The 21555-nt window shown below is 38.8% G+C and overlaps 3 protein-coding genes across 4 annotated transcripts in view; 1 reads left to right on the top strand and 2 right to left on the bottom strand.

Moving 5' to 3' along the window:
• Window positions 1-1012, top strand: part of FAM185A (family with sequence similarity 185 member A) — a 44312-nt gene extending 43300 nt beyond the window's left edge. The window contains exon 8 of the mRNA XM_045564304.1: window positions 91-1012. Within this exon, the coding sequence (XP_045420260.1) occupies window positions 91-203 (113 nt within the window). The 3' untranslated portion in view covers window positions 204-1012. The remainder of the gene's footprint in view (window positions 1-90) is intronic.
• The window catches only part of CCDC146 (coiled-coil domain containing 146), a 192583-nt gene extending 190350 nt beyond the window's left edge, over window positions 1-2233 (bottom strand). For both annotated transcript variants that reach the window (XM_045564288.1, XM_045564291.1), the window contains exons 1-2: window positions 2092-2233; window positions 428-666 (exon numbers count right to left, since the gene is read on the bottom strand). The gene's annotated coding sequence lies outside the window, so the exon portion shown is untranslated. The remainder of the gene's footprint in view (window positions 1-427; window positions 667-2091) is intronic.
• A 1474-nt stretch (window positions 2234-3707) lies between these two features.
• Window positions 3708-21555, bottom strand: part of FBXL13 (F-box and leucine rich repeat protein 13) — a 183267-nt gene continuing 165419 nt past the window's right edge. Inside the window, exons 19-21 of the mRNA XM_045564287.1 lie at window positions 20742-20876; window positions 11377-11540; window positions 3708-4008 (exon numbers count right to left, since the gene is read on the bottom strand). Of these exons, the coding sequence (XP_045420243.1) occupies window positions 3816-4008; window positions 11377-11540; window positions 20742-20876 (492 nt within the window). The 3' untranslated portion in view covers window positions 3708-3815. The remainder of the gene's footprint in view (window positions 4009-11376; window positions 11541-20741; window positions 20877-21555) is intronic.

The raw sequence follows: 21555 nt of genomic DNA, 5'->3' as shown, positions 1-21555 counted from the left end.
AGGGTGTTTCTCAGTTTTAGAGATGTATTGTTGGAACCGATATAGTCAAATATTGCTCTTAATATAACTTTATACAATTTTACATTTTAGGACTCATGAATCAAGGAAACAAACATGAAAAATGGATTAAGGCTGATGCCCCAAAAGGCACTATAAGTCTTAGAAGGCAAAGCTGGTTTCAGTCCCTGAACCTGCAGGACTAAGTCTGGTTGAGTTGTATGTATGATTTTTAACAATAATGAGCAGATCTTGGACTACAAAAATGCAACGACCACTGCTGATATAAATGTTGAAAACAACAAAATTAGAATGAATACTGGTTGTTTAGGGGGCATTTTCAAAATTTGTACTTAGCTGTGGAATTTATTTTCTATTGCTCTGTAACAAATTACTACAAATTTAGCGACATAAAATAATACCCACTTACCACATAGTTCTGTAGGTCAAGAGCTCAGCATGACTAGGTTCTTGGCTCAGGGTGTCACAAGACTGGAATCAAGGTGTTGGCCAGGCTGAGTTCTGGGGGCTCCAAGGAGAAATCTGCTTCCAAAGTCATTCAGATTATTAGCAAAATCCAATTCTTTGTGAGTGGATATGACCGAGGACTCTATTTTCTTGCTGGCTGACAGACAGCAATCACTCTAAGCTTCTGGAGGCCACGTACACCTTCAAGCCAGCAATGATACATTGAGTTCTTCTCGTGCTTTGAATATCTGACTGGTGCTTCTGCAACCAGTTGGAGAAATCTCTGCCTTTAAAGGGCTGACTTGATTAGGTCAGGCCCACCCAGGATAATCTTAGTTTTGCCATATAATGTGACATAATCATGGGAGTGATATCTCATATCTCTTCATATGCATAATTTCTACTCCCACTCAAGGGGAGGAGATTATACAAAGCATTGGTGTGTGTGTTGGGGGTGGTTATCTTAGAATTCTTTGTACTATAGCTCTCATGTGACAAGTTTCCTATTTTGCACCTCCATGGCATCAATGTAAATTTAAGCTGTGAATAAAAGACTTATAAATGTAAAGCAGTTGCCACTGATTCTTATTATCTTTTGTGTAGTTTAAGACATATCACATTAAGGGGAAAGAAACATTCAGCTATTTTACAGCCTAATGTATGAAAATAGATTTTCACTTTTATAATATAATGGTATACTGTATAAAGTAATTTTATGAATTCCATTTCTTTCAAACCTTGTCTACTCCTGGAACATTTAAATTATACAATGCTGAATATACCTATCTATTCAATTATAATGTTTATGATTAGGATAAAATCAATTCTTAAACACTGATTTGTAATAATACTTTCCAAATATTATGATTTATAATAGTCTCATTTTGTTATTAATAATATTCCATTTCTTTAGAGTTCTGTTTTTTAACTTATTTATGAAACAAAAGGCTTTATGGAATATCTCAAAGTTTCCTTTTAGTTCACCGTTCATGAAATCAGAATGTGTACAAGTTTGAAAGATACTCACATGTTGGTATATTTGGTATGGTTGTGATGTATGTGTTATACTATTAAGTAGAGAAAAGTGTGAGGCAATGAGACAATTTTTATAATCTTTTTTCACCCTCGTGCAATTATATATTTTCAGGACTAAAAATAAAGTTGATGAAATTAGCCAACTACAGCCAGAAAGATCATGAGCATAACAGCAGTCAACTATATTTACAGTTATTAATGGAATTGTCCATATCTGGATTACATTAAGTCCCAAACAGAAAGCTGCCAGAGGAAAAGCAGCCATATTTTACTCTTTTGGATGCAGACCCATGTATATCAAATACTTAAGGGCCAAAGACCTAAGTAATATCTTTGATATTTTGAGTACTTTGCACTGAGAATTTGAAGATTTCTCTACCTGTCTAATCTACTTCTTGGTCTCCTGTCATAGTTCACTTTTTCTAACACCTACCCCTTTTATTTATGTAGCTATAAAATTTGTCTCCCCGGAATGAATGAATGTGTTTCTGCTCTTAAGAGAGCATGTTACTCAAAGAGTTTTGGCGCAAACCTCTGGCAGTAAAGCAACCTGCTGGGTTTCTAGAGAACATAATGTGTGTTTCTTCTTACCTTGGTCTTCCCTGTGCAGAAGTTATTCCGTTAGAAAGCAGTTTCCTCTTTTATAGGTCTCTCCAGTTGTGTCCATGAGACAGTTACAGACCATACTTCTGAAGCCAACTTCGATGCAGCTACCAGAAATCTCCAAATTTAGTTAAAAATTGTACTGTTTTAACAGTCATCTTAAGTCTCTTTGCTAAGGTCTTAAAACTTCCTACTGATTTCCCTGCCTGCATGTCCACTCCCAGGAACCTTTCCACAGCTAAGTGATACTACCTTGTTTAAAAAACTTTCAAAATCAACCTAAAAGGGGAGGTAATTATTAAATGCATTTAGTTAATACAAAGTACCCTATAATAATACTCTGTACAGCCCTTTAAAACTTTTCAAAATAACTTTCATATCCTTTAAGTTTTTATCCTTATTTCAAACTTGTGGGATACAAAAAGGAGTTAACCCCATGTAACAGGTAAGTAATTGAGGAAATGGATAGGTTAAAAGACTGATCTAATATTACTGACCAGCTTGTTTGTGGCAGTCAGAACAGGGTTGTGTTTTGTCCTGGATGCTTGTCAACCTCAGTGTTATTTATAATAACAAATAATGATAAAAATATGTGAATGAAAACTTAGTAAAAATTAATATGCAGATATGCAATAAATAATCTTACCTCCTAGCAGAAAATTGAGGGAACATCCTTTTTGACATAACATAGTTTAAAAATTCCTCCATAGTGCCAATTTGATTAAAAAGAGATATTTCTAGCCGGGCATGGTGGCTCACACCAGTAATCCTAGCACTCTGGGAGGCCGAGGTGGGTGGATTGTTTGAGCTCAGGAGCTCGAAACCAGCCTGAGCAAGAGCGAGACCCCGTCTCTACTAAAAATAGAAAGAAATTATATGGACAACTAAAAAAATAGAGAGAGAGAAAAAATTAGCCAGGCATGGTGGCACATGCCTGTAGTCCCAGCTACTTGGGAGGCTGAGGCAGGAGGATTGCTTGAGCCCAGGAGTTTGAGGTTGCTGTGAGCTAGGCTGACGCCATGGCACTCTAGCCTGGGCAACAGAGTGAGACTCGGTCTCAAAAAAAAAAAAAAAAAAAAAAAGATATTTCTGAGACATCGCAGAGACTTCCTTTCTATTCACAGATAGTTCTTATTTTTTATTTAATTTTCCCCTGACTGTTAAGATTTTGAGATTAATCCAGCATTAATTGGAATTTAGTTCTATTTTGTTGTTAAATGTCTGGAAATCACAAGAAAGCCCTGTTCCCTTTGCAAATATATGTCTATGTTCTCTATAATGAAGCTTCACAGATCCTTACGTCATCATCCTGGCTCAAACTCTTTCTTTGACTTACATGGCCATCTCTGCTTTCTCTTTCCTTTCTAAAGACAAGCTTTTAAATTCCTTGTCAAAAAAAGTCACATCTCTCAGGGTTGTTTCATACACCTATAACTTTAGATTTGATAAGCTCATAAAAACTTTTGGTTTGATTCAGTTAAATTTAGGTAGAAAATTTGCATAGTAGCATAGTACTTGATTTGGCTTCTTTTTTTAATGATTATTTAGACAGAAGGACTAATGATGTATTTAGAAACATCTGCAGTTGGAATAAGAATCAGAAGATGATTTGTTGCTTGTTTATATTGTTATTGAGTTAAAATACTTGCATCAAAAGAAGAAAAAGTTGCCAAGTTCTAGATCTTTTTGTTCTTCCTGCTTGAGGCCGAAGGTCATACTGCTTCCTCTTCACTACTGAGTAGAGACTCTTTCAGTGTCAAGTCTAAGGCCTCCTTAGATGGTGTTGTATCCCGATTCTCTTCTGTAAGAGTCTTGCCTTCACAATCATATCCAAACCAATGTGGAGGGTCATTAGAGCTATATTCCTGCTGCTGAACTACAGATGACATTCTGTCAGCTGCCTCCCTGTAATAACATTGATTAGCATTAGCTAGTTGCAGAAGTAATCCCTAGTTCAGAATTTTCAAACTAAACCAAATTTGGAGTTAGAGAACTCACTGTCACAAGTCAATTTCACTTCAGAGCTCTCCTGTCTTGCTGAGAGGGAGGGTGTGGGAAATTGTGTAAATAAATAGGGTCCCAAAGCCTAAGTAGCTCTCTGGTTCTGCCAGTTCAGAGATTGACACAGTGAATGGGTAAGGAAACTGCATGTGGCCATGGAGTGGGAACACTGAGGTCACTCTATTTACACTGCTTTGCAGAAAGTCCCCTGCCTGTATTTCCAGTTTCTTTGATGAGGGAGTAACCTAACCAGCCAAACCAAGGAAGACTGACCATGATCCAGGGCAGGAGCTCTTAACCCAGAGTTCACAGATCCCTTTTGAATACATGAATGAACTTGAGAAAGGTTCATGAACTCCCTGAAAGTCCATACAGTTTTGTCTATAATACACATTTTTTTGAGGAGAAGGTTTGTGACTCAAAAGTATCCATAACCAAAATGATGAAAAATACTGTTATAGTCTTTCTTAAGAGGCAATAAGGAAGGAAGCAAAGAAGGTATCAGAAAAAAAAGTAGGTCTAACTTGAAAACAAAACCGTTTTGAAGACAGAAACAACTTCCTTTCCTAGGATGTTGGTTCAAATCACCAGACTAGTACTAAAAAGAAATGAGTAATTGGCCACATCTATAGGATTAGAAATGAGTAACTATGATGTTTACCCATGAGGGGACTACTTTCTCCACAATTGCTCTTTGTTACATTGAGTTATTAATTGCAAAAGTCTGGAAACTGAGTCATTGATGTGAAGCTGGCATCACCATGCACTTGGAGTTAAGTTTGTGCTACATGGCTATGTGAATTCAGGTAAGACAATGAAATTGGAAAAAGCAGAGATACATCAGGTTTAAAATGCTGTTTCACTACAAACAAACCTTTGATGTATTGAAATGATTGTAATCAAACTCAACAGGGAGACAACCAGAGCATTGCTAATTCTCTTACCACATTGCTTTCTGGCTTATATATTTGCTCTCACACAAAACTTCTACAAGTTTAAAGAATAATTTGAGTAAAAGCAATTGTCATATACTAATTTCTAGTTTGGAGCCACCAATCCCTATGGACTAAAACTTTGCAAACAAGTTTCTTCTCTTTAGAGAAATATTTATTCTCAAATTTTAAATGATAAGTTTGTGGTCAAAGATAATGTTTTGCATTCTATTAATTTTTTTATCTTTTTTAGTGCTGTCCAACATTTTAAACCTCTTATACAATCTTTATGCTTCCTCTAAGCAGAACATTATTAAGCAAAAATATTAATAATAGGCTTATATCTTTTGTTTTCCCATATACTTCTCCTGATATTTCTCCCTGTTCAGTTCTTTGGAGTTGAGATTACCATATCTTTCAAGATGTTTTCTGAAGATTTTCCCCCCAAGGATTTACCACAACATAATACCGAATGTTGAGGGAGTATGAGGCATAAAGCATTGGCACCTTTGGCTTCATATGAGTAAAACACTATCCTAGGCAACACAGCACCATTGTTACCTACCCCTTACCCCATCTTTGCCTGTCTGAACATTATCCATTTTTCAAAATTCCAAACAATCCAGGCTCTTTTGTAAAGACTCAAACCCAATCAATCCCTTCCTCCTCTGAACATCTATAGGAAGCTAATCATAGAGTTAATTTCTTTTTAATACATAGCTTCATGGCATTAATTATTTATAATTTTAAACTTTGTTATTGTCCTTTTGTTTAAGAAAGTAGTAAGTTATTTAAGGGCATATTATTATACATTTCTTTGTATCCCCCTGAAACCTATCATTACTAGCCAAAACAAGAGATTTCATCAGCTTACACCAACAAGGGAAGTCCTTTAACCCTCTGGGCTTCTGCTGCTTTGCTGTTCTAGAAGAGGCATTCTTATGTTCCTATTTCTAATACCCTCCTGCCCCCTGCCTCCAAAACAGCAGAGCTCTGACACACATACTGCAGTTTACAGTGGTTCATAATGATTCGATGCCACTGACATTGACTAGTACAAGAGTACTACAGTTAACAGCAACAGTGGTCTTGACCTATCGGAAAAGGAAATAATTGTTTTAGGGAATAAAAGATTTGCAAGTACTAGTTGACCAAAGTCTATCTTACCTTTAGCTTCAGAACAGCAACAGTTTCCGAGAGTTCTAGATAATTGGTAAGAGGATAAGTAGTCTTAATCCTAAGTTTGGGGATGTGTAAATAACTAGGTCATACAGTTGGTTTCTCAGTCAGCAACAAGCCAGGGTAAATCAGATGGTAATTATGATATAAAAACAATTCACAAATAGTGGGGATTTAAGAAGATAAGAAAAAGGAAGGTGGGGATGTTCACTCCTCAATACAGATAAGGAAAATAGGGAGACTATTCATATAATACAATGCGATGGGATAGAATCACCATGCCCAACAGTGTGTGTATTTCTTAAATTTGCTTATTCCTTGGTTCCCTGCTCCCACCCTTGCTCTAGCTCATTGCTCTCCATCCCAGCCACAGCAATCATCAGTGAAACTACATATCCGTGGGTTCCTGACCGCTGGAGGAGATGCTGACTGACTAGAGGGGAACAAAGGATCAGGTCTCAGACTCACCCTTCCCCCCAGGCTCGAGTGCCAGAAGGTTAAGGCTTCCTCCAATCTGGTGTGTCTCTAGGGCCTGTTTTAGTCCTAGGTGCTTTCACAGCAAGGGTGGTCTTGGGGGAGAAACTGAAAATCTGGATCTGTCCTAGAGAAAATCTGGGATTAACTTTAGAGGCATTTGAATGCTAGTGTAGACTGTCTCCTACTCCACTTCTTCCCTACTCTTCAGAAAATCCTTAGCCCCTGAACTCGCTGTCCTCACCACCTCACCAGGACCTTTGGCATCCTCACATGGACTGACTCACCAAAGACTCAGGACCTTGCCAAGAGAACAGATCAGCATGGTGACTGCCAGGAAGTTTTTCTGAGTTCTTTATCACAGCATCCTATGTAGCTATGTGTTTGCACACAAAAAGAATGCACTTTTGAAAAGTATCAGGTAACTTGAAAATGTAGAAACTAAATGCTCCTGCCAGAAACATCTCTCTCTCTCTCTCTTTCCACACACACCCCTCTCTCCTTCCCTCCCTCCCTCTCTCTCCTTCCCTCCCTCCCTCTCTCTCTCTCTCTCTCTAATAGCTTGTTGCTGTAGTATGGTCAGCATATGGGAGCTAGGAGGTACTGTAAAGAGAATGTATACTTAGGAACCACTGTGTGTTATAAGGTCCTAAAAGAACACATGGGATCCTTTTAATACATTCCATTCTGCCTTGGACTGACTGAGTGCAAGACCTGTATGAAATGATCTGGGAATTGAACCAGTCTACTGAGTAATGAGTAATGGTTAGTCATCATTACTCATTTAACCTGGTGAGAGAGGTTTCTTTGGATCATGTGGAACAGTGATTTTCAAACATGATATGTCACAAACATTTGTTAAGTATCACATTAGATGGTTAATAATAATGCTGTCTGAAGTTTGCGATTTTTGTTTTTGATAAATTGAAAGGGATTCAAGGTTAACTCTGTAGTAACATTACTTGCCCTCACATTTCCTTCTACTTTCTTGAGTAGGCTAAAAGGCAGAGTGTTGGAGCCACCACCAAAGATTGCACATAATCAGCAACTTCTCTTACTATGCATCAGACAGTAAACTGGGCACAACAGAGCCCTTATTAACTCATCTCTTGGATGTTAGAGCTTTAAAAAAGCTGGAGAATCTAAAGACAAAAGAGCATTACAAAAGAGTAATGATTAAGATCTAGGTACAAGCATAGCTCTGCCTTATTTGTGTAACCTTGTGTGTGTTACTTAATCTGTTTAAACCAGTTTCCTTATCCATTTTTATGATGGTAGGGTATTTGTGAGGATTATATATGTAAAATAGGATTTAGCAGAGTATGCAGCAAATAATAATTGTTAAATAGCATTATTTTGTTTATACTAATAATAAAAATCAACACCTCCAGATCAGAAAGTCTTGACCTTCCCATGAGCTGCAGAGAAGAACTCTGAGAAGAGTTTTATTTCCTAGCAACACAGATATCTCAGGATGCCTGGGCAATAGGGACTGCCTGAGTTTATGCCACTAGTAACTGCTAAACAAGGCCTTCAAGGAATTTTTATACTGTTATTTGGGGCTGTGAAGGCCACCAAGACTTTCTCTACTGATCTCTCTAGAGTTGAAAGTTTTGGGCTTCGAACACAAAAATATCAGAAAGGTTCCTTTACTTTTTGCTAACTATAGATTTAATTGTTCTTTGGCTTCTCTGTGGTTCAAACCCTCCTGGGTTGTAGGGGCCACTGTGAGAGTCTTTCTCCCTGTCTCCCACTCTCTGTCCCACTGCATTGCCTTTCTTGCCATTCCCACAGAGTGCATAATTTGAGTGGCTGGCTGTTATACAACTCCTTCACATACAGACTGCTAGATTTTCTTGTCATGTTTTATGATCATAGTTGTTATTTATTCCTCCTTAAAATAAAGGAGGCTTTATCTTGCATACACATGGGGTTTGGGGGGTCACTTCCTGGAAGCCCTTCAGACTCTGGAGTTGGTATTTATAGAATGCCAGCTATATCTTAATCCTCAAACTCTCTTGCAAAAGAGCTACAGCCAATTTGCTCATTGACCAAAAGTTTGCTGCTCCTCTGGTTCAGGTAGGGTATGCTGAGCAGACCTCTGTGATTTGCAAAGTTGGTGTAGTATTTTCAGATTCCATTGAGTATAAGGAAATTAATACATAAAATAGTTTCTTATGAAAGCTGTATTTGGATTTTAAGGGTTTAATCAGACAATGTTTTCATGTTCAAAATGGAATCAGGTGTGTAGTCCATTGCTTTGTGATTCAGTTATTGAACCTCTTCCTAAGCAAGAAAAATCTCCCTATCCAGATGTCAAAGTTCCATTTTACCCAGACAAGACAAAACCACTGCAGTTGAGGGAACCACACTGGCCCTAGTTAGAGAGTGAACGTAGTTAAGGTATTAGAAATCACTGAGGACTCGAATTTTGAAGTGTCTACATACAATGTTCATTTCCAACTCCACCCAAGGATCTAAGTGGAGAAGGAAGCTGCTCTACAACCCCTACAGTTGACCCAAACAACTGCATGTGGCCAGGACTTACCACTTCTCAAAGTTTTGAGACCCAGGTATCTCAGGAGCCCCCTGGCTGATAAGCTGCACCCTCTCCTAGATGTTGGACATAAAAATAGATATTTCTGGAGTCCAAACACTGGGACTGTCCAAGCTACTCTGCGGTGAGTACTGTTCTTCTTCATTGCTAAACAAAGATCGAATCAAAGGATTCTAGGCCTCTTTCCTTCTGGAGCAGAGCAGGGGTAGAACCTTCAGGGGGACTAAAAGGTAGTGGTGCGGCCTCTTTAGACAAAGAGATGTACAGACCAAACCCAACCACCACCACCCCTGCCCCCAGGCATTAGGGCCAAGTCTCTGCCTGCCTTTGCTGATTAGAGACAGCCATGCTTGGTGGTAGATAAAACAGGCCTTTTGGCTGTCCTGGCTTAGACAGAGGAATTTTTCACAGATCCTGCTAGTTAATTAGAGTTTTGCATTGGGGTTTGGGGACAAAGCCCAGCTAGTAGTAAAGTCTTACTCTGCCTTGTTTTGTTTTCATTGCATGTTTTTATCTAGCAGCCTAGCAAGAGGACTGAGTAATTAAAGGCCGGATTTAGATATTACTGGATATCTTGGATCTTCTTGACCAGATACCATATTAATCACACTTCAACATCCCATATGTCTTAGTCTGTTCTGTGTTGCTATAACAGAATACCACAGACTGGGTAATTTAAAAAGAAATATATTTCTGCAAGTTCTGGAGGCTGGGAAGTCCAATATCAAGGTGCCAGCAACTGGCAAGGGCCTTCTTGCTGCATAATCCCGTGGCAGAAGGCAAAAGGGTGAGAGAGAGAGAGAGAAGGGGGTCAAGCTCATCCTTTTATCAGGAACCCACTAACACAATAACTAACCTACTTCCACAATAATGGCATTAATCAATTCATGAGAGCAGAGCCCTCACCACATAATCACCTCTTAAAGGTCCCACTTCTCACACTGTTGCGCTGAGAATTAAGTTTCCAACACATGAACTTGGGACACATTCAAACCATAGCATCATACCATGATGAGGTTTAGAGAGGCCCTTGTCAGAAAGTCTCTATTCATGCTGTCTAAAATTCCACTTATTGGAAGTTCAAGATTGGCACAATGCAATCAAAAGGCTAGAAGCTAACTCTTCTGAGTAATACATTATTCATTCACTGTCACCTTTCCCAAAGTTGGGTGTTTAATGATATAACAAGTTTAGCAGAGACTCCTAGGACTTTATTTCATGGTTATGTTCTTTAAATGAGGTTAGTATTAATAATATTCATACCAGAGTTATCTCCAGACCTATCAGAAAGGGCTGAGTCTCCACCACTCCAGAAATTTTCAAGGACCTGCCCCGTTCTCTCTGACCCAGCTTCAGCTGGCTGCCTTTCTCCCTGCAGGCCTGGACCCAGAGGAGTGGCTGTTTTATAAGTAATCTTTCTTTCTTTCTTTTTTCCATTTCATTTCAACACACACAGCTTTGGATGAGAAAGCATTTTCTTCTTCAGGCCTCAAGTGACCAGAGCTCCATGGCTCAGCTCATGGCATGGCTATTTAATTAAGAAAGTTCCTCTGTGAAATCTATATGCTTGGACTACATTATACACTTTATACTTTAATAATGTTGATTCTTAGTATTAGTTTTTCCAGCCTGCAGAACAAAATCTGACCTTCAAGGAATGGTCAAGGATTCTCATTTTAAGCATTTCACAGGTTACTTTCTCAGGTCAGTTAAAATATATTTTTGCCCTCACTGAATAAGGAAAAACTTAATTGTGAACTTAATCTGAATTTAATCAGATTATTTTATTAACCCCTAGAGAGATTTACTGAATGGACTATATTTTGAGAAATGAGTAGAAGAGCTAGAGATAATGTTACAAGGGGCAGAGTCAAGGCTTTGGACACCTGCTTGGTCAAGGAAGGGTAGGGGCTTAAAGTAGAAGGGCTACTGGAAAAGGGATATGAAACCACAAAGACCATTTTAGAAGAGAGTGTCCCTTGGTTCAACTCAAAATGTTGGCTTCAATTGGGGAAAAACTAAAATGAAACTTCCTAACACAGAAAGCCACTATGTATTACTAATGCCATAGCCACATATTACGTTTTCTCAGAAAGTAGTTCTCAAAGCTTTTCATATTCAGGTACCTACTTGGAAATCTGTCTGCAGTATAGCATCTTAAGGATCCGGAGTTGTCTGCAGCCTATCTGAAGATCCTCAAGGCTTTGGTCAGTAAGCAGGACACAACCAGAAATGTCCAAAATGTGCAGGTAACGGCATTTTGCTGACAACATCTCTATCGCTGAGTCAGTAATCTGAACACACGGCCAAAATAAGTACTGGTTATTCAAACAAATAATATCTCAGGCAAGAAAAATGCCTTAGTCAGTCTGGGTCACTATAATAAAATAACAGACTGTGTGGCTTAAACATCAAACATTTATTTCTCACAGTTCTGGAGACTGGGAAGTCCAAGATCAAGGTCAAGATCAAGATCAAGATGCCTGAAGGTCTGGTGTCTCGTGAGATTCCTCCTCTTTGTTTGCAGATATCTGCCTCTGCCTTCTTGCTATATTCTCACATGGCAGAGAGAGAAAGAGACAAGAGCACTTTCTCTTCTTCTAAGGACATCACCTCATCATGAGCGCTACAAACCTGTTTACCTCCCAAAGGCCCCACTTCCTAATACAGTCACATTGGGAGTTAAGGTTTCAACACAGGAATTATTGGAGCACACAATCATTCAGTTCATAACAAACAGAAATCAGGACACTTGGAGATTCTTTCACCCAGCTTTCACATGATGGGTTTGTAATTCAAGTTGGTTGTTTAACTCTGTTTCTAAATAATGTCATAACAGTAAAATGTCTGCCTCAAGTGGCGCCAATAGAAATTGCGATCTTGCTGTTATTTTCATTTAAGAGTCCTCTGGTTTGGATGGGAAACTTCATCAAAATTTCTTTAGTAATGCCTGTCACTCCAATATGAGCAATTTATGAAATGTTATAGAGATGGGATTTGGCTTTAAAGTTAAAATCCCCTCTAAACCATCATCAGTTTGGAAACATATGTTTATGTTATAAAACTACAAAATATATATTCCCTGAAGTTAACCTGCAGACAAGATCAGATTACTATGAGGAGTCTGGACATCTCTGATGGTTTGAATGTAAGAAAGAAGGAGTAACCTAAAAAGGGACAAGTAGGTAAGAGAGATGTTTGGAAGCAGGGGAGATGGAAGAGCAGAAGCCACAAAGACTACACGAATCCCATTCTGAGAAAATCTCCCAGGGCTTCCAACATCTCGCAAGTTTTCCCAGATGTCCTGCAGAGGTAATTCAATATACTTAAATTATTTCACTTACTCAGGGTCTAGCTTTTGAATTTATAGCTGAGCTGAGACTTGCCGCAGAATCAACTAAATTACTCTCCCCAAAGGAATTTTTTTCCAACTGGATTTAATTTCTTATTTTAAATGTTTGAACATTCTAAAAAACATAACCCATGAGGCTTGGCTCTTGTTTTTAACATAAAGTTAAGAGAATTACACAGAAAAGCCTTTCAGTTTGAAATGTATACTTTTTAAGTTTGGAAAAATAGATGTTGTCATTGTCTAAGCATGCCCTGTTTCCAGAACATGCTCAGGACCAAGGTTCAACATTGTAACTTATTCTCACAAAAATGCCTTCAAACATTTCTGCCATACTACGTGGGTCTCTGAGGGTCTGATGTCTTGGGGGGTTGGGGGGAAACAGCCCTCAGAATTGTAGAGGAAATGAACAATGAGGGAATGGAAAAGTCCAGGGCAGGTAGAGCTCAGAGTAGTAGGTTTGGTTTGATAATGGGAGAGCCAAAAATGAGCCCAACAGTTCCTGTAGATCAGAAGCTGGAGATGTTCAATGACTGAGGTGATGTTGTTGGGATTTGTGGATTGAGGGCTGGGAACGGGGATGGAGAAGGCTTGGCGGCATTCTTAATACCAGATACAAGGTCATGGGCCCAGTGCCACTGGGCAGGGATTATGTTATTCCCTTTCAGAGAATCAATTATCTTTAATTCTCTGAAAAAATATTTTGATTTATTTTTTTAAAGAAGTTATTTTACATTTTAGAAATAATATAAGCACGTTACTAAAAAAATAAGCAAAAATAGCAAAGCAAAACAAATTGATCACTTAACATAACTACTTTTAATATTCTGAAGTATTTTTTACCGGTTCCCCATCCCTAGCTCCCCCATTAACAGAACTGTACATATAGTAAATTAATTTTGTATCCTGCCTTTTGTTTTTGTTTTTTTTTTAAGAGGCAGGGTTTCACCAGCTTGCCTGGGCTGGCTGCAAACTCCTGGGATCAAGCAATCATTTCAGCCTCCTATGTAGCCTCCCAAGTACGTGGGACAATAGGCAGGAACCACGGTGCCCAGCTTGCTTTCTGCCTTCTTTTTTTTTTTTTGACCAATGCATTCCCATACTACTTCACAGTCTTCATCCTTATAATCTTTAATAGTTATACAATGTCCCATTTAATAGATATAATTTACTTTACCATTCCTATGTTTCTGGTCATTTCAGTTGTTTCCAGGTTTTTACTATTTAAACAACATTTTGATGACTGTGTTCATGAGTGTAGTCTTCTCCAATTTTGGATTGTTCCCTTTAGGATAGATTTCAGAAGGTGTACTTAATGGGGTATGCTATGGCTTGAATGTTTGTCCCCTTCAAAATTCATGTTGGACCTTAATCCCCGATGTGGCAGTATCAAGAGGTGGGGCTTTTAAAAGGTGATTGAGTCTTGATGGCAGCCCTCGTAAAGGGATTAATCCATTCATGGATTAAAGGATTGAGGGGTTAATGGATTTCTGGGTTATCTGGGAGTGGGTCTGGTGGCTGTATAATAAGAGGAAAAGGGACCTGAGCTACCTTATAAACATACTCAGCCCTCTTGCCATGGGATGTCCTGTGCCACCTCAGGACTCTGCAGAGTCCCCAGCAGCAAGAAGGCCCTCACCAGATACTCCCCCTCAACCTTGGAGTTCCCAGCCTCCAGAACTGTAAGAAATACATTTGTTTCTTATAAATCAGGTATTCTGTTATAAGCAACAGAAAACAGACTAAGACAGGGTATGACTAGTTTTGTAGCTCTTGTTTACATTGTTTCACAAAAGGATCATACTCACCTATAATGCCATCTGCAGCATAAGAACTAGTTTCACTGAACTCTTGCCACCCACTGGGCATTACCATTAAAAATTATGTAATTTGGTAGGTAATAATGATACTTCAAACAGTATTTTAATTTGGATTTATTATGTTGAATCTTTTTACACATTGCTTACTACTAGTGTTTTCTCTGGCTTGAATCCCAGTTCTGCCACTATTTAGTTGTGTGACGATAGGCAAGTTGCTTAAATTTTCTGAACCTCAGTTTACCTCTGAACCTCAGTTTGTAAAACCGTTACCCAAGATTGCCATAGGGTTAAATGAGATAATGTATGTGACCAGTGATTAGCATATAGTAAGCACTCAATATATAATAGCTATAATTATGATTATTCATCTCCTTTACCATTAATCTATGGGATCTGCTTTTCCTTTTGAAGTAGGACCTCTTTATACAAAAGAGAGCTTGACTATTGTCTCTTTCATGTTTGCTGAATCGTACTGTTGTTTTTTTCCCCCAGTTCATGTTTTGATTGGAAAGTAAGTAGTTTCACTAGCACCTCTAGTGGTGATCCCAAGAAAAAGAAAACTTCCTCAAAGATGGGCAGCAGGAAAAGGATCTGAATAGGCCACAAAATAAACTATTGGATTAATAACAATTAGTTTCATGATATATTAATTAATGAAAATCTAATGAAGTAGGAAATGACTTGCTTTGAAGATGAGGCCAAAGAAGAGTGCCCAAATTTTTGTTCTAGCTTTTTGATAAGCCTCTGAATCTTGGGAGGGCTTTCAAATACAGTAAAAATATTCGGGATATATTTGCAAGAGAAAGAGAGGTTCTTGGGAAATTATCTTCTTGAATATTGTGCTATATTTAGCTATTTCCTACAAACTCTTTTTTTTGTTAGTGAGAATATAGTTATGGTAGATTAAAAATGGTCACAAATACTTTGTGAGTACTCCCAGCAAGAAACAGAGTCTGTTTCCTCACCTTTCAATCTAGGCTAGCTTTATGACTTGTCTTATGACCAAAGGAATGGGGCAGAAGTCATATTCTTCTTTTGACCTAGGCCTCAAGAGGCCTTGCAGCTTCCACCTTTGCCCTCTTAGAATGTGTTGCTGCCCTATGAAAAGGCTCAGCTAACCTGTTGGAGGATGAGATGACATAAAGCAGGAGGAAGCTATCCCAGGTGAGGCCCCCTGGGCCAAACAGCTCTCCATGGAGCCAAGAGATGACTGCAGCTACATGGGCAACCCTGCGTACAACCACCATCAGAACCACCCAACCAACACCAGCCCAAATTGCTGGCTCACAGAATTATGAGCAAATAAAATGGTAGTTGTTTCAAGCCACTGAGTTTTGGAGTGACTGGTTACACAGCAACAGATAAGTGATACATTAGCCAACACCATGTGCCAAAAATCTCACCTTTTGCAATACATGGTAAAATATGATCCATTGATCATTTCTTTTCTTTATGACCATTTTGAAACCTCTAATTGATTTTCCTTATGGCCACTTTGAAACCTCTAAGCTGAAATAATTTCCAAACATGTTAGCCAGCTGCACTAAGAAAATAAAGGTTTAAAAGGGTAGGATCGTCATGGGGAATCCCAGAATCAACAAACAGCCTACTCCTCTCCCTTTACACTGCAAGTCTGTGGAACTGGAATTTAAGTTACTTCACGAAACATTGAGTCATTTGCCCCATGTCCTATATCATTCCACTCCTAATTTCCCCATCTATAAGATGACAGTAATTAAAACCAGACAAAAGTATTGTTAACTCTCATCTCCCAGTGTTATCAAGGCTCTAGATATTTCTGACAATAAACTTTTTGGGTGAAATTTTTACCATATTAGTATGAAAGAAATTCTGTGCATGCTCTGGGGCTTTCTCCCATCCCCTTCTGAACCCACAAGGTTGTGTAGTTTTACCTGAGCCCAGGACCTCAGGACACTTCTTTGGGTGGCCTTGGACCACCTAGTTCTCTCCCTTTTATATTGTATATTTTATATATAATAGCTTGTCATTCTCAAGAATAACTGTAGAATGTTCTGGGAATGCAACATCCTGGGATGGGGGTTGGGGCTGGACACTGGCTGAAACAGCCAGCTGGGCTGTTCCAGTCCTCCCTAGAAACAGGATGTTCTTCAGTTCTTTAGCCCAGAGAGTATTATGGACCCCAGGATATAAAACCCAAGGTGGGCTACTTTCCAGAGTCTCTCAGCTGCGGTGCAAGTGGAGCATGCACAGTTGAGACTTCATCCACCTTGGGCAGCTTTCCTGAGCCTTGGGGAACTGGCTCTCGATGAATCCTAGGCTTCGCTGTGCCTTGCTACCTATCCATACGTAATATATCTGCTTCATGTAACTTGCTGCATATGAGTGTGTTCTGTTCTCACCAGACTCAGACAAGCTGGTAACCAGTGCGCAGTGAGCCTGCTTCACATCATCTACACCTTCATATCAGATAGAAATGCAATTCTAAAGCCCTGTCCTGTTTTAGCTTACTTAACTCCCTCAAGGGTGCATTGCAGAAATAATTTTGTCATTATTGTTTACAGATTCACTTCAAAATTTCTCATTTCCCACCCCCTTTTCTTTCTTTTTAATCATTACTAACTCCTATCTCACATCAATATCATGAGGTCAAAGATGACAGTGTTAACAGGGCCTTGTGCACCGATGAGGGCTTTGAGCTAGGCCCATAGCAACCAGCTTTTTCCTGATTTGGAGCTACATTTGCCTTCCTTGTCATTTTAGTGCTGGCTACGATGAGGTCACAGCACTACTGACTGACCTTGGAAGTGAGGTGGTTGCAGGGAAGATCTGGCCTTCTAGGGATGGATAAGGTAACCATTCAAAATTCATTTGTGGGCTTTTGGGAAACCTGACATGGAATGATGAGCCAGACACTAATGTGTTTTAAGGCTTGTCGATAGCAATGTAATTGCAGCAACCTGGATGGAACTGGAGACCATTATCCTATGTGAGGTAGATCAGCAATGGTAAAACAAACACACATGTACTCACTAATAATTGGGAGCTAGACAATAGGTTCACACAGGCACAAAGAGATGTAAAGGACATTGGAAATCAAGAACAGGGGAGAATGGGAGGAGGTGAGGGGTAAAAACTTACCTATTGGGTACAGTGATGGGCACACTAAAAGCCCCAAGTTAAGCCTTATACAAGGTATCCATGTAACAAAAACATTCGTACCCCCTTAATATTTTGAAATAAAATAATAATAATATAAAAATAAAGGAAACATCAGTCTTTTTATCATTTAAAAAAAAGCAACGTAAGTGGAATACATTAGGCTGGACCACAGCCTTCTGACTTCCGGGTGAGGTGAAGTAAGGTGAGGTGAGGAGTATTCAGATTGGCCCAAATAATGGTCACCACATGTTCCACATGAGGATACTCATGTCTGACCCACAATCTGACTAGAACAATTCAGATGGTAAAGCGAAACCCTTCTATTCCTTTACATTGGGCTTTTGAAATAATCCACTCCCCTTCTTTTTTCTCTCCCTACACCTTTGATGCAGAGTTATGTATCATGACATATTCTTTGTTAACATCTCCCTCAGGCTGCAAGACAGCATCCACTGCACAGTTTATAGAAGGAATTCCCTCAGCTTCTTCTTACCAAAAAACAAAACCAAAGCAAAACAAAACAAAACCAAAGCAAAACAAAACAAAACAAAAGCCTCTGCCCTATTTTCTGTTCTCACTGGAGCCTCTCCTTTTCTCATTTTCCTACTTTCTTCCTTAGTTAGAGCCACTACAAAGCCTAGTCTCCATCTGTGCCTGCTTTACAGCCGGGACAGGTCCCAGCGAGCCATGTGCTGCCCATGTGTCCGTATGCTGTGCAGTCAGGAACCCCTGTGAGCTCTCCCTGCTCAGGCTTCAGAGTCAGCTGGTCAGTGCCGCTAGTGTGCTGGGTTCCTGGACCCAGCTCACTTCTAGAACCAGGTGATGCAGAACAGAAAGGCATCTGGTTTCCCTGGTTTTAAATTAGTACATTATTAAACAAAACTAATTTTGCTGTGAACTTGGCTGGCTTAATTTTGTCATGGTTTACCACAACTTTTCCCCTACTGCCTCCTCTTCTTTATTGCAGCACATTTAGCTGTGGAAGATTTAATCCACTCACCACACAAACTAAACAACATAGAAGCTGAATTTCTGGACTAACTAGAATGTAGGGCATCTTGAGAGTTTGGGGGATGCTGCAGCAAATAAAAGCTCATTGGTATGCACAATAGAAGAGAACAAGGTTGTTAATAACCTTGCAATTTCTGAGGATTTTTAAAAAGACTTTTTGGCTTTCTTTCTTCTTCATATTTTGCTAACTCCAAGCTTTTCCTGTTAATTTGTTTTGGTCATTACCTTCCATTTTAGAGACTTTCCTCTTATGTCTGGTAATCCTCAACTGCCTGTTTACAATTAATAGTGGAGGACTAAAAACGGATTGGAAGGTCTGAGTACATGGTGTGGGGCTTCTCTACTACAAGCTTCAACGAAGGATGGTCTAGGTGGGTTATTCGTTGGGAAACCCCTCATTGTCAGTAATTTTGGGTCTTTTATCTTGGGTTAATCAGGGTGCCCAGAGAAGAGGCTACCAATCTCTTGCCTGGAGGAAAAGATCTGGCCTCTAAGTTCTGAATGCTGAGTTGGAAAAAGTGCTTGAGTGTCTCTGCTCTCAGCATTCAGTCACTTAATTGGCCCACCAACCCTCTGTTTTACTATCTCTGGAGCAGTGGGTCTCTATCAGGAGTGATTTTGCCACCCAGGGAATATTTGGCAATGTCTGGAGACATTTTTGATTGGAAGTGCAGAGGGATAGGTGCTTCTCATATCTAGTGAGAAGAAGGCAGGGATGCTGTTAACCATCCTACAGTGCACAGGACAACCCCCCACTACAAAGCACTATCTTGTTCAAAATATCAATACTGTCAGGGTTGAGAAACCTGGATTTAGGAAATAAATCTCCAGGCTTCTGTTTGGGATGGGGAGGGACAGTTGCTCAGATAGGGGAAGGGATTTAGTGATCTATCTACTTCTCAAGAATCTTTAATTCAGTCTTATTTTAGCCCCCCTCTCAAGCCTATTCCAGAGCTACGTAGTACTGCCAAGTTTGAATATTGTGGTGTAAATCAGATTTTTTTCCCCAGCTTTCTCTACTATTGGCTTAGGATTCAAAGCTGTCTCTGATCTGCTAAAGTAGTCCATCTATTTTCAAGCTTCCAAAATTTTGTTGCTCTTGTCTCCTTTCCTGTTTTCCTTATCCACATGGGCTCTCACTCTTTATCTGCAGTTTTGGTAGGGTTTCCAGAAGAACAAAATTATATGTACATATTCAGTCTGCTGTATTAATCCAGAACCCAAGATCTCTATTGCTTGATATGGTGATATGCCCATGGCATATTAAGAGAAAAGGAGCTAGGTTACAATATATTTCAGAGAGTATGATTCTATTCTTTAAAAAACAAGGCAAAACATAAGCCTCCTATAACTATTTACAATCTCTTTGGGCATAAAAAAAATTCTAGAAGAATAAGTATAAAATGCCAACAATGGTTATATCTAGGCAGTAGTAGGGCAGCAGATCTTTACTTTCTCCTTTAAGCTTTTATATGTAGTCCAGGTTTTTGACAATGAGTACATATTTCATTTGTACACAGATGTCTAGAAAAATTATCAAACACTTGAAAATAAGACAGAAGATGATTATATATCATTGTAATGTCAAACTAGAACATTGTTTAACAGGCCCACCTAAGGAATTCTACAGGAAATCATGCCATTGTTTGACATACTATTTACTGTCGATTAAGGCCCCAACTCAATGAAGTTACATGTTATAATAACTTGTTATATTTTTGTCCAGGAGAGACATTATTAATATTTCTGGTAGTTAGTTTCTGGTAGAAACTAACCCCAAGGTTATGGTTTTATTGCCGTGTAGGACATTAACCAATTTTAGATCTAACTTAACAATCGTAATCCAACATTCTGTCATCATTTCCTATAAATACTAAGTTCATCAGATGCTTTAAATACTGGCTTTATCATTGTGCTGGTTTTCTCATTAATGAATTAAATAAATATTTAACACATGAGAATTATGTTCTTAGCTTTTGGAAAATTCTACTTTGACACAAATGATTTCATAAAACTATTTCCAATTTGGAGATAGAAAAAAAATCTAATGAATACTTCAAACATGGCAAAGAAAACAAGTTCTATGATGAGTCCAGCCCCTGGAGTGCTGTCCTGCCTGGGTTTCTTGGCAGTGCTTAAATTTGACATGTCTGAGCTCTGACTCCTGCACATACCTTTGGACAGCCAGCAATATTGAGAGACGTGAGCTTAAGGCAGTAAATGGCCAACGTTTTAATAATCTCATCTGACAGCTGGGAGCAATAAGAGACATCCAAGAGTTCCAAGATCAGTGAGCTTTTGCAGAATGCCTGCAAGAAATTCCAAGGTCAAAGGTTTTTTTCTTTTCTTTTCCTTCATCTTTACTCAAATATTGTGTACATCTATAGCCATCTTACCTGTAACAGTTTACTTGATATGTTAATATATTTTAGTCCCTGAAATACAGATTTTACATATTGATACCAAAAAAAGGGAAAACATATTATATCCAAAAATCTCTTTACAGCAAAAGATAATCACACACCAGCTTAATAGCTGAGTAATATTCAAATTCCTGCTAACAAAATTTAGTTTTCTAGAAGTTAGCACTAAGGAAATTTTACTTATATACTCAGTAATGATTAGAGTTATATTCAGCCAAATGAGTGGACAAAAAGAAATCTAGAGGTAAGACTAGATGGCAAACACTCTAGGGTTTGACAGTGGAATGTAATGGAAAGAGCATATTGTTTGGATTCAGACAGACCTGAGTTTCAATTTCATTTCTACCACTTACTAACTCTGAAATCTTAGCAAATCACTTAACTTTTCTGAGCCTCAGTTTCCTCTTCTTTAAATTAGGGAATATTATACCTACTCTCTAGCATTGTTTTGAAATGCCAAAATGTTCATCTGAAATGTCTAGGGCTAGAAAAAGGCCTGGAAATCATTGGAAATTCTTCCCTTTATATCAGCATTTCTTAACTTTCATTCCTACTTTTCATTAAA

Source organism: Lemur catta, chromosome 11 (genome assembly GCF_020740605.2).
Source record: "Lemur catta isolate mLemCat1 chromosome 11, mLemCat1.pri, whole genome shotgun sequence".
In the NCBI taxonomy this organism is placed as follows: domain Eukaryota; kingdom Metazoa; phylum Chordata; class Mammalia; order Primates; family Lemuridae; genus Lemur; species Lemur catta.
The sequence above is the reverse complement of the archived record's forward strand: the minus strand, read 5'-3'. Positions and strand labels throughout refer to the sequence as shown.